General features: G+C 44.9%; 1 protein-coding gene across 1 annotated transcript; it reads left to right on the top strand.

The window, feature by feature from the left end:
• The first annotated feature begins 8,424 nt into the window (after positions 1-8,424).
• On the top strand, positions 8,425-11,666 carry LOC119454013 (acanthoscurrin-1-like). The gene is made up of 3 exons (XM_037716030.2): positions 8,425-8,436; positions 8,943-9,374; positions 11,539-11,666. Exons 1-2 carry the CDS (start codon positions 8,425-8,427, stop codon positions 9,345-9,347), a joined length of 417 nt encoding a protein of 138 aa, XP_037571958.1. The 3' UTR covers positions 9,348-9,374; positions 11,539-11,666.
• Positions 11,667-13,840: the final 2,174 nt, after the last annotated feature.

Genomic DNA, 13,840 nt, shown 5'->3' on the forward strand with positions numbered 1-13,840 from the left:
TTATCTATAAAGACTACATTTACCGATAAACGTTATTTCTATCAGTAAACGTACACTTATCTATAAACTGGCTATACGTGCCTTGGCGAAGCCGCTGTGTTAGCTCTGAGAAAGATATCGTGTCTATAGTCTATATAGTTTGTAGCGTACACTTCAGATACATGACTGTGCGGAATAACGGTGGTACACACAAGAACTCAGCACCGAATTTGATTAGGCTTGTGGCACCTCAACTTCCTCATCTGTACATATCATTATGGCGAGCTGTCAGCGTTTGGACGACGACGACGACGAAGTTGCGCCGGAGCCCGAGATAAGAACATCGGGGCAAGATCAAAGGTTCCCGGCTGTCTTCGTTCGAGAGACGATAAATAAAATACGTGGGACAAGAAACACCTCAAGTCTCCCCGGAAGTGGTGACCCGGAAAGAAGCCTGCGAGAACACGAAAAGTGCCTCGAGTGGCCAGTCGCGCGGCAATTTTGCTTGTATTCGCGGGTTCTTTCACGCTCGGAAAAAAACTTTCATGTATATAGCATGTATTGAGCAACAGAAAGCTGTATCGGGAGTTTTTCATGTTGCATTACAATTTCTCTCGTTGACACTTTTAATGTAATAATAAGATTTGAGAAGTTGATGAATTAAGACTCATTATCTTTAGGCGTAATGCAAAAAAAAATAACCTGAGTATCTCCAAGCGACGGCAAACAACATTACCTTGGTTCTGTCCAGCTACGTACCATTTGCATATTTTTAAAGATTGGTCTAATTTAAGTGAAACACCCTGTATAGGAATCTAAATGATAATGAAACTTGAATAGTTAGTTTAATGCTTACTGCAATATTAGCTGCGCTTGTCTAGTTGAGCTCTGGGCCACCAGGCGGCTGGCGCCGTGCAGGTCGTTCACGTTTGCGCCTCCGCTCATCCGGTAAAACGCCCAGTCCGCTACCGTTTACGGGAATACCCGACATGCTAAAATTCTCTATAAATTTTATCAGTTGCAGATATGCAATATTGCTTTGGCCCATGCTGCAAAGGACTGTGAAGAAAAACTTTGATTTGAATCCGCATACCGTTCGATACTTGATTGTGCCCGAGGAAGATGGTCTGCCCTAGAATATATGTTTTCGCTAATTAAACCACACAGTTTATGGAAGGCGAGAATGATGGACCACAATGCTGAGCCTGTTGCTTCTTCGTCAGTGCAGTTTAGTGCGAATGATTGTTCACCTGAAGGACATCAATGGCCAAACAGAATTTCAACCGGACTGGGTACCCTCGATTGATTAGATGTGTCGTTGCTTTCATTTTAGGGAAAACTACTGATCGTTTATCTTTTATCGGCTAGCACTGATACAAATCGTCTTTCTAATGTTGCACTTACCGCCTTTTGGTTGTGTAGCTTCCATACGATGTTCACTCGCTGCAACAGATACCATGTATGAAAGAAAACAAAATATGTTTGTCATAATACAAAGCACAAACACAACACGCTTCTTACCGTAGAAACCCAGCAGCCTGCAAATGCCTGGTATACTGCCGGCATGCTTTGCAGTAGTGGTGTAGTAGTAAAACTTGTCGCGAATTCGGTCTATTGTTTTATCCAGCTAAAGTATATCCTTCTGAATTTCTGTTAAAGTATTAAAAGAACGAAAAAAAAAACATTTCTATCAAGTTGTTATCAAATCTTGTGAAGGTGATATCCTACGACAAACCACTTTCCCAGGTGGCAGATGTGGCATAAAAAATAAAGAAGGAAAGAAGGAAAGAAAAGAAAAACAAGAGAAAATACGCGCGATAAATTTAGCTCAGCTTCATCGCCTTTTACGGGTTGTAGAGGGCAAACGCTCTCTTTTTTTTTTATACATCAGAACGACAACATGATGTCGGGTCTTACGCATTCTTCGAAACAATTAGGGGACGGCGCGTCGGCTTCGCGAAAGAGATAGCCGATTCGGACGTTTTTCTGGTGGTGGTGGTGGTGGTGGTTTTCTTTCGGACCGTAGTCTGCTTCGCCGAATCCTACGCGACGCTAAAATTGAGCGACAACGCAAATACACTTTTCACGGCGGCTCGCGGAGACGTCGTTTTCCCCTGAAATTCAATTAGATCGCGCAAGCGCAGCGCATAACGCCGGCGTTCTCGGAGCTGAGGTATTACTTAATTCCTTCCTTGGAGATCATCTACCTCTGTTGGTGTCTCTGATCGTTTCTCCCTTCTATTTTATTTTTCTGCTCTTGTTTCCTTTATTTCTCTGCGCGGGTATGTATAATAGGGAAGTGTTGATGTTTATTTTCTTCAAACGTGGAACTTACGCCCAAGAAAGGGCTTGAAGCATAAGGCGAATTGGGCCTAGGCCCGAGTTCTTGTTATTTACAGCCATATGACGACAAACCGAGAGTGAAGATAGAGAAATTCGTAGGACAAAGTAGATGTCCGTCTTTGTTTAAAGTACTGAGATTATTTGACTATTCATATGTTCTTTTCGCACTAAATGAACGTCTTATACCTCAAAACCCAAAATAAACCACTTGCAAGTTTTGACACTCGCTCCAGCTCACTCAGCCGTCGTCTATATGCAGCTACTCGTTGCGAGGCCCGATGTAGAAGCACACATTGTAAAATAATTTACACCCTTGAAAGAGAATAAGGGTGTAACTCGGTTGATAACTCACACCTTTACACCTTTTTAGGTGTAAGTGGTGTGAGTTAGAGACCGACTACACTCTTACACATTTTCATGTGTAAACATTTTCATGTCTTACACATTCTCATGTCTTACACATTTTCATGTCTTGCACATTTTCATGCGTAAACATCTTCATGTGTTTACACGTGTACTTTTCTGGGTGTAAGTGGCGTCAGTTATAGACTGGTTACACCTTTACACATTTTTAGGTGTAAGTGACGTGAGTTATATAGCGATTTGCACCCTTATTCACGTTTAAGGGTGTAAATTATTTTACAGTGTATAGCGGACGACCGAGCCAGCCGGAAAGAGCGTCCAAACGTCGCAATGTCCTGCTCCCAGAGTTCCCTTATTCTGCGTCACGACCGCGTCACGACACTGTAGAAACGAAATCAAAACTGGCTGTATAGAAAAGCTACGATATTAACTTATTTAATGCGCTCTAGAGGCTAGCGAGTATGTTTTCCGCGGTTTAGAGGTACCGGACCTTTACCACGACAGAAGCATGATAATTGTGTTCAACATTATGGCCACAGCCGAAGCGTAATTGCGCTCAGAATTATGGCCACAACAGAAACATAATTCTGCTAAAAAATTATGGCCATAAAGGAACCATGATAACTGTGCTCAAAATTGTGGCCACCACAGAAGCATGGTAATTGTGCTCAGCATTATGACCACGATGAAGCATGATAATTGTGCTCGAAATTTTCGCTACAACAGAAACATAATTGTGCTCAAACTCATGGCCACAACAGAAGCATAATTGTGTTCAAAATTATGGCCAGAACATAAGCAACAATTGAGGGGGGGGGGGCATCACTCCTACAGTTCACGGGCACACAATATAAATGTTCTCGGGCATATGCCCAGTGAGGTGTCTCTCCGAATGCCACATTCACCACAAACATTTCGCAAACACACGAGGCAAGAGCCACGGAAATGCGTGAGGAAACACGCGAACAAGTATGTACGCTATTTTAAAGGAATAGTCTGCTCACCCGCAGCATAGCCTTTATTGGTGTTTACTGCAAATAAATCCGAATTCAAATAAGAACAATACGAGCCAGAAGAATCAAAGGAATAAGAATAAATTGATGAAAAGTGTATACCGATTTAGTATTCTTTTTGTTTTTCCAATTACTTCAAAAACTAATATTCTCCTTGAGCTTGATCATTGTCATCATGATCATATTATTATCATTATTATTTTTTGTTCTCCATATACGTTGCACATAGCTGTACCTATTTTGTCTGCATAGCCATGCCGTCTTCCATTTGTCTTTCTAGGTTCTACGTAGTCTCATAGTCCATTGATGTATCATTCCAAGTGCGCCAGTACCAATACCGATAGGTTGTTCCTGGACACTACATTAAACTTTGATTGTTACTGTTTATCTTATTTCCCTTTTTTTCTTATGCCTCACGATCATGTTTCTTTTTTTTTTTTTTGTTTTGTTCCTCTGTGCTCGCCCGCGCGCGTTCTTAGCAAAGGTACTAGACTTCGTCATGGCACGCGTAATGGACGCGGATAGGGGCCTCGATGGCGCCCGTTAATTTCTACTAGAGCGTATTTCATAAGAGTTCACCGCGATCCACACGAAACACGTTTTAAAGGCGCATTATTTGATAATATCAACTAATATAAATTAAGTTAGGTTGCTTTGGTAAACTACACTCTCGCAAGAACAAAACGGCCGCTCTCACCGTCAAAGCCGCTTTCGTGAGCAAGAACACACGGTGAAAATAAAAGGAAGGAAAGGTGACGTCACCTATCTTAAGTTTCCCACATCGTCTCGCAGCGTCTTCTAGGGCATATAACTATAACTGGTTACCGCTAAAGATTCATTAAATCTTGTTATAAAGGAGCCAGATATTCAACTTAGCAAGTTTCGAGAACGTTTTCCTGTGCCAAAAAAGACTGGATACGAAAAAAAAATACAAGGAGTAGTCAGAAAGTAAAGGGACTTCTGCAATTTCTCGCACTAGGGTTTGGTAAGACGGCTAGTATCCAGTGCTGAATTAGTGTCGTCTGCAACTCTTTTACTGAACGTGTAACTCTTATTCCCGCGTTAGTCGTTAGAGTGTAGCAGACCGTTAAACATGGCAGCTCCATTGTCTATCTGCACCAAGGAGCAAATGAGGGCCGTGATTCGCTTTTTGTTTGCGGAAGCGTTAAACCTGCGGAAGTTATTCGTCGAATGCAAACGCAGTGTGGGGGACAGGTGTTTATCGCGAAGCAAGATCTACGAATGGACAGAGCGTTTCAAACAGGGAAGAACTTCTTTATGTGACGAGGAAAGATCGGGCAGGCCATCGACGTCAACACCGGAGAACAATTTGAAAGTCGTTGAGGGTACGGTGTTGGAAAACAGACGAATCACAGTGGGCGAAATCGCCAATACTTTACATATCAGTCATGGTTCAGCGTATTCCATCTTACACGACAGGCTAAATTTTCGGAAAGTGTGTGCAAAGTGGGTCCCGAAAAAATTGTCAGCGCAGCATAAGGCACATAGGTTGGACATCTCTCGTGAACATTTGGCCCGCTATAGTCGCGAGGGAGAGGGATTTTTACAGAAAATTGTTACTGTAGATGAAACTTGGGTACATCATCACGAACCGGAAAGTAAGGCTGCGAGCATGGTTTGCAAACGCTCATCATCACCAGACTCTGAAATTTAAACGTCAATCAACAGCTGGTAAGATTATGCTAACACCATTCTTGGACATGGAAGGTGTGGTAGCCGTTCATTTCACCCCAAGAGGCGAAACTGTGAACAGTGAGAACTATTGTGATGTGTTGCGAACTAAACTGAAACCTACAATCAGATCCAAACGTCGTGGTAAACTGCGAAAAGGTGTCATCCTGCAGCAAGATAACGCTCGACCACATTCTGCCAAACGGACGGCCTAAACAGTAAAGGAGTTGGGATTCGAATTGCTGGAACACACGCCATACAGTCCAGACCTGGCTCCAAGCGATTTTCGTATGTTTGGGCCATTGAAGGGAGCGCCTAGGGGAAGAAGATTGGCAACCGATGCAGAGGTCATTGATGCGGTGCCAAATTGGTTACGGGTGCAACCAAAAGACTTATCCGAGGGAATCAAAAAACTTGTGAAATGTTGGGCAAAGTGCGTTAAGTGCAGGGAGATTACGTAGAAAAATAACGTATGTTTCTGTTTTCTATCATTAGAATAAATGTACCTTTTCTCAAAAGTCCCTTTACTTTTTGACTTCCCCTCGTACGTCGAAACAGGTGACGTCCCGCTGACGTACGTTACGGTGAGGCGAGCTTGCGACTCGCCTCAGCTGAAGAACCAGCGTGTCATTAAACTATTATTGTGTATGTCTTAATGTGAACATAATTAGGCTGTTTTTGACGGCAATTGCTCCAGCAGGTTCCTTACGAAGGTGAGCGAATAGTATGGAAATAAATGACAGTGCCACAGAGGTTTCAAAGGCAACTTTACTTTTATTCGTCTAGAGTAATGCAACCAATATAATTGACCAAGCAAAACATATGTTTCAATAGATGAAAAATACTATGGCCAGCACAGAGTCGTAATGTATAGCAACATATGCGAAACCCTTCGCAAAATGATTCGCAATTCCGTGCGACACCATGTATTCATATCTAACGGTTGTCAGACAAGACTACATTGTCCCACATTATCATTTAGAGAACGTTCGATTTACTAATTTTCCTTCCCGTCGGACACTCGGAGCATGTGTTACGGAGAGTGAACGAACATAGAGCGACGTTTCTTCGCGTAGCGTTCCGCATTTATCGCCACGACAAGACACAGCTCGTCGGATGCCGCCAACGTGAACTTGCCCGATAAACAAGAAACCTGCACTCACACCTTTCGCCAATGAATGAAATCGGACGAACCCGCCGCGTTGAAGGGAACAACGCCATTCCGCATTAATTGCTGGTTTTCACAGTCTTGCCAAGTCTTGCGCCAGAATCAATGGTTGGTAGGGGTCACCAAGAAGGAAATACTAAATTGTGAAACCGAAAAAAAAAATTAGCAATTGTTGTTTTAGTACAGCAAAAATATTTGAAACGGAACATTTACTCGTATGACAATATCCCGATTAAAAATATTCAAACAGTTTTCTTTCACGTAGGTTTCCTAGTTTCAGTGTTTGCCCCCCCCCCCCCCTCCTCACGTTGTCGTGCTTCAATCATGCACCATTAACTGATATCTCTGTCAATAGGTATTGGCACGCTTTTGGTTCCAAGCTTCGCGACCTATTTAGCTGGACCTGGCTGTCAGCGTATACAGTGCGTAAAACCGACGTGTGCGTTGAAAGGCACGTCTCATCTACGCGCTCAGTTCAGTAACGGTAGGTGGCACTCCTGGCGCTTGTACTTTAACCCCAAAATCTTATCGCACTACACCACGTAGTGTCGGGCGCTAAATATCACGCCGATAAATCCCTTCCGAGAAGCATGAAAGGGTGAGCATTGTTGCTTTGCAACACATTCGGCCGATGTTACCCGGCGTAGTGCACTGTCGATAAGGGGGAAAAAAAACGTTTATCGAAACAGTAAATCTTCCGTGTAAGGCGAGAACACGGGCTTTCGATAAGCACTGCACAGGTATGGAAAAGCAGAAGTGTCTGTAGTTCTCTCCCTAAAATGGTGCAGTGTGTCGACGATATATAGAGTCCCTGCCAACCACTCAGTACAAAGCAAACTCGTTTATATTAGTTGTATTCATCCGCGACGTGTGGGCGTGTGCAATAGCCGTCTGCTCCGCTCGACTAGAGCAGACGATGTACTTCAAAATGCGCGTCTGCATGAAGCATGACTTGTGGGACGCTTCGGGCGCCGAGCGCAATTCGAAAGCGAAATTGGTTCCTATTATTGCGGCTCAAATTGCACATTTTCGATCGTCGTCTGCTGCCAATCGGTGGGAGCAGACGATCGACACAGCTTCACTGTCATACTCTTCACGCAGAGTCCACGCTGCTGCACCGTTTTAACAACAACACTGCACGTTGACAGCGCTGCGGCTCCGCCGCTCAGATACAGTGAACTTCTTATCGCGAGGTCTATATCCGCTCGCGAAAGTCAAATTTAGAACAGAGAGGGACGTGACAACTTTCTCTTTTTCCTCCGCGCGTTTACGGAAAAGAAAGAAACGAACTTCGCCGCACTTTCTTCTTGTTTGTCTTTTCGTTTCGAATTCTTCTTCTTTCAGGCTGTAAAACGCACAGCACGTACTTCCTACTGGCGGCCGTCCATAGGTGGCGTATGGCGCGACAGGCGACCAACATTCGGGAACGTTTTTCGGCGTTCCTTTCGCGTGCGGTTTGCAGGAAACGGCATACCGCGAGTGCTACTGGCGACGCTGGGGCTTTCTTCGAGCGTGATCTTGATCTCTGCGACGATATAGTATATAGCACGTGAGGTGTCTTCGGGAGCGCCTGCGCACGATTTTTTGGCGGTCGGTTGTACGTGCGCGCGATATTGGAATCCCGCGGAGATTGGGGGAGGGGGTTGGGAGGGCGATGCGATGTATGAAGGGGTACGAAGGAAAGCTAGGGGCCCGGTCAGTTGGGTGGAGGGGGGGGGGGGGGGGGAGGGTCACGAGGGGTCGGTCTCTCTCTCGTTCGTAATCTATATAAAAAGGGCCACCCCTTCGATATCCACGGTACACAAACACACCCAGCTCGCTTCTAAGTCACTTCGAGCAGTCGTTCGCCGTCGAAGCTTCGGAATCATGAACGCTTTGGTGAGTGACTCTGTATAGCAAAGAACGCCTTTTACGTGTAAGTGCGGCTTGGAATCACTCGGTAGCGAGTTTCTGAGCACGGAGTAGAGCAAATCTCAAGTTCTGTAGTCTGAATTAAGTCACTGTTAGAAATGCAGGTGAAAGTGGAAACGAAATACCGCATTGGAGTAGTTTCGGAATCGTTCTCATTTGAGTTAACCAACTTCTAAAGTAGTGGTTTAGGCTCAAGGTCTTCAGTAGAGAAGTTGATAGCCTATTTAGAAATATACGAATGATTTCTTTCCCTGAAGGCTGGTGATCTGCTTATGATTTTTCTTTTTTGAAGCGGGTGGAGGGCGGGGAGAAGGGGCTCTTCTCATGGTAAAAGTAACTCTTTTTGGTATTGTAGGTGGGTGCTTTACTAATGCAATACATCTTGTTTTTCTCTTTAGCTTCCCTTTAAGGCCCATTTTAGCAACGATCAAGAGTGCGCGCTCTAGCCTAACGGTGACATTTTTGTGCCGCAGGTCGTCCTCGCTACCTTCGCCACTCTCGTGGGCCTTTCCCTGGCCGGTGGGCTTGTCGGCTACGGCTTGGGTAGCGGCTATGGCGGCGGCTACGGCTTGGGATACGGGGGCGGCTTGGGATACGGGGGCGGCTTGGGCGGCGTCGGCCTCGGGGGTAGCGTGGTCCTCCTGAACGGCGGCCACGGCGGATACGGCAAGGTGGTCGCCGGGCCGTCCTTCCTCGTCAAGACCGTGCACCACGTGAACAAGATAAGCGGCGGGGGCGCCGTGGTCGCGCACAGCGGTCTCGGAGGCGGCTACGGAGGCGGTTACGGAGGAGGCTACTTAGTCGGCCCCGTGGTTGCGCCAGTGCTCGGCTACGGGGGAGGCTACGGCTACGGCGGAGGCTACGGCCACAAGGGATGAGCGCATGGACTCGGCTGAGCTCCAAAGGTAGTGCTTCGTGTCGTTGTCATCATAGAGTGTTTTATAATAGCGTACCGAATCGACGGGGACAGAGACACTTGAAAATAAATAGTATCCGAACTCGGTTGAGGCTACGGATACGGCCGAGAGGGTTGAGCGTATGGACTCGGCTGAGCTCTAAAGGTAGTGCGTGTCGTCGTCATTATAGAGAGCTTTAAAAAATATCCTACCAAAAGAGTAGAAATAGACACACTACACAATGCGCATGCGCGGTTACCCGATCTGTGGTTGAATTTATACGGATTCAAACACGCGCACACGCTTTGAACGAGCACGAAGGACGACGCAGGACAGATGCTTAATCATCGGTATCATTATCATCAGCAGCAGTATATATTTATGTGCACTTTCATTACAAATGCCTCTCCCGGGGATCTGCAGGAGACGGAAGAGAGCGGTGTGGATTAGAGAGTCTATGTTTGGCATTATATGCGGAGAAAATGGGGCGGGGCAGGCCATTTAATGCATAGGGTAGATAACCGCTGGTCTATTAGAACCACAGAATATGTGCCAAGGGAAAGTAAGTGCAGTAGAGGACGGCAGAAAATTAGGTGCATGGGGTGATGAAATCAGGAAACTTGCAGGCGCAACTTGGAATCAGCTAGAGTAACCCTATTGAAAAATCCCTATGCCCCATAACCCCCATATCCAATAATCCGATATGAAACATATAGGATCCTATACAAAAACCTGTTTTTCCTATATGTCATATGATGTTATTGGATATAAGAGTTATGTGGAATACGGGGTTTTTTTTTCAGTAGGGTAAGACAAGTGTAATTGGAGATATCTGGGAGAGGCCTGCGTCCTGTGCCAGTGGATATCAAAATAGGCTGATGACGATGGGGATGATGAAGTGACTGAAAAGCCAGTGTGTTTCTGTTTGTTGAACGAGCTGGCGAATCTCAATGACTTTTAATAGAATGTGCTGGCGAAGTTGTGCAAGGCATGAAACGTCATTTTAAAAAAATGATGAATGCACAAGGTCGCACGCGCCGCTGTCGAGATGTCACAATGTTAGCATTCTATCGCACACTTAGAGTTAGTGGTGCTAAATTCTGCCCTAAAGGAATGTTCTGGACGGGGCTGGTTGGTACATCATTAGGAAGGGAACAAATTTAACAGCGCTTGGACGGGACGAGTCTGTCGTCCTCAGGTCGCCTCGTCCAAGCGCTGTTTGTTCCCGTACTTCTGGCCTAATTTTCCTCTCGCAAGAACATATCCACTCTAAGAAGGATTTAGTATTACTTTTATGTGTCCCAGACCGGTATGTCCTGTCACATTCATATGCGATAATCCAATATGATCATAACAATTTTTGCGTGCAATCTTCACTATAATATATCATGTTGTTATTCTTTGGAAAAGAGGGTTTGCGTTGCACGTCACTTGACATAGTTTATATTGTCTTTTTTTTTTCTTTTCTTAATACTGTATTGTCCAAACACAATTCCACATCAAGGAAAATCAGAACAGCTTGCTCACCTTTGTTCCTTTCCATTGAGATTACATTAAAAAAAGGGTATTGGTGCAAAACCTTAATTAGTGTAGCAAGTAAATAACTAGTACTTGATTCGTTGAACTATCCACTACTGAAAACTCGCTCGAGCAGGTCCAAAACGCAGCTATAAGCTGCTCGTTGAAGCTTACCGTGTTTAAGAAGAAGCTTTAATTAGCTCGTGTGTTCCTGGCTAAATATACGGGAATACGGTCTTAACATTTTGTACATAAACTTTGCGATCACGTGGCGTAGTATAAGTTTTGTGAAAGTAGTGCTACTTCATTAAAAGCAACATAACCCATAGAAGACACCCCATGATCGCAAAGCATAACAGTTTATATATGATATTTGCGATGAAGTGGTTCTAGGAGGTGGTTTTATGGGCTACGTAGTTTTTAATGAAGTAGCGCGGTTTTATTAAAAGCCTGTTAACCCCTCCTAATAACAACCCATGATCGCAAAGGTCGTATAAAAACTTTTGTGACCGTAATTTATTAATACATATGGAGTGGCACGGACATATTGTTTACATTGTTTTGCGTGAATTTGGTAGTCTTGTGTATCCTAGGATGACAACGTCTCTTTTATGTCGTTTCATTTTTCTCTCTCTTTTTTTTTTTTTGCATACAGAAAGAACGATCGACGCCCATCAAAGAGACAGGGGACTGATGATACAGCCAGCCCAGTGATCTCGACACGTGAGCGCCACACAATGGATGAAAAATCAAGTCATTTTTTGTTTCTGAAGAAACGTCACCTTTTTTATGCGAATGTGCACCGGCGCGCAAGCCTGTAAGCATGTAAATAAAAACATTTTCATAAAATCTTCGTTCACGCATCGCTGACTCTCGGTACGAGGCCTTCTGCTTCAGAAAAAAAAAAAAGTTCGATTACCTGCATAAGGACGGGCACTGCGCAATTTGTTTACAATTTATTGTAATATAACGTCAGAAGGTATGACAGTTCAAGGGAGTACCAGCATGACATATTTGACGCATTCTTCATCGGCGAGGGACAATGTTATGTCGTCTGCTAAGGCTGGCACCTCGTTCACAGAGTCGCTGCTCGTTCAGCGGAAGAAACCACACGAGTGAGTCTGTCTCTAACGAGTGCAAAAATAGAATTAACCCTGAGAAGGACTAGTAAAGGGGGTAGACTGACGAACCGCTCGAGTAACGGAAAAGGAGCCGCCTTCCCAGGCATCCATGAACAATGTGGTATATATACAGGGTGTTTCAGCGAACACTTTCAAAAATTCTTAAAGGTTGCCTGTGGCAGATAGCACAATTCTAGTTCATGAGCTGGTCTACTCGAAGAGGCGGACATTACTTGCACAAGAAATTGAAATGCACAATCGAATAATTAACAGAAATTCACTAATTAAGTTTTTAACTAATTACCTGATGACACATATTGCAATTTATAAATTCTAGCCGTGGAGTTCGCAAGGCGGATCCACTTGGAACGAATTCTCGGGATAGCACCAGTTTCGGGCAAGCATTTATTTGTTATGAAATGAATCCAGAAGAGAAAAAAAATGAAATAATTGATACGACTCCAGTTGCTTGCATTCGTGAACTACATGCAGATGCGCAGCAAAAAAAAAAAAAAAAAAAAAAAAAAAAACAGCCGCACATTCTGTTGTAATCGAAGCAGTGTGCGCGGGGAGCCTACCAATTTCGAAACGACCACGAGAGCCCCAAGACGTAGGCGGCTGTACCATGACACGCCTGTCATGACATTTATGCCGTGACCTATCATTTATTTTCGTCATACGCTCTCGTCATACTATGCCAATTTTGGTACCTACCAACGAAACGACAATGAGAGCGATGACCCCACGTTATGCCACGAGGCGACGCATGGTTTCGATAACATGCTTTCGTTTTGCTACGTAAGCAGAAGATGCTGTTTTCTCGTTCAACACGGTGAGTGGTCAGTGTATTTGCTCGCAAGAAATTTCGAAGCCAACTGCAAAGAGCGCTCGTTCCAGCAATCGACCTGCGCACAGCGCCGCTAATTTTCTTTCCTTCCCTGTACACGCAGCTAAATTACGTTACGACTGCTTCAATTCGTTTCCAAGTCATGCATTTACACTAACACAAATGACTTTGGGTCAAAATAAACCATCGTTAAAGTTTGGAAGAAATTGTTGGAAAAAAAAAAAAACACGCAACTTGGTCCCCCGATCGGCTGTTGTTCACTTCTCACGTTTCACCGGGGACTTCCTACGGACGGCGGGTGTCTGCTGTGTTCCCCAAGCACGGGCCCTATACTTCGAAGACTGCGTACTTCGAACGCGATCAAGCGCCAGTCATCGGACGCGCAGTTAACTTTATCACACGGATCGGCGAACGAAAATGTGCATCCCCCGACTCACAAACAGAACTCTCATTTGCTGACAGTGCACACTGACCAGGTAACTTTACCGTTTTTAGGAACGGTCAGTGCACAATATCCGTATTTAGCTTCTGAACGGATGACAGACGTTACTGCCTATATATTGTAGGATGCTATGTGATGTACCGCAGCACAGGTCGCAGTGCGCAGTTGCCTACGGAAGTCAAAAACAGTAAAGTATCTTACCTGTATAGCAGTGGAGGCAATACGACGCGAACAAAAGCTTGCACCTTTCGGGGAGGTCCGCTACGCACAAGCACTTGCCCTCTTCTACACCCGGCTCGCTTGAAAGGCTCTTCGTATCATTAAAAAAGTCTGATGCGGCTCGCCCGAGCAAGCCGGATCATTGCACGCACAGCGCAAATATTTCCGCGGTTTCGTCGCTGAAATCCTTGAGACCGATCAAAATAAGGTGATCGGCAGCGCAAGGACCCTTTCGGCGTCGACGAAACGCCTCGATTCGACGCCACAATCGAGAAACTTGAGAACAGTACCAAGCTAACCAAGGGAAAGAGCCGCCGCGACTTTGGAC

Source organism: Dermacentor silvarum, chromosome 5 (genome assembly GCF_013339745.2).
Source record: "Dermacentor silvarum isolate Dsil-2018 chromosome 5, BIME_Dsil_1.4, whole genome shotgun sequence".
Taxonomy (NCBI): Eukaryota; Metazoa; Arthropoda; class Arachnida; order Ixodida; family Ixodidae; genus Dermacentor; species Dermacentor silvarum.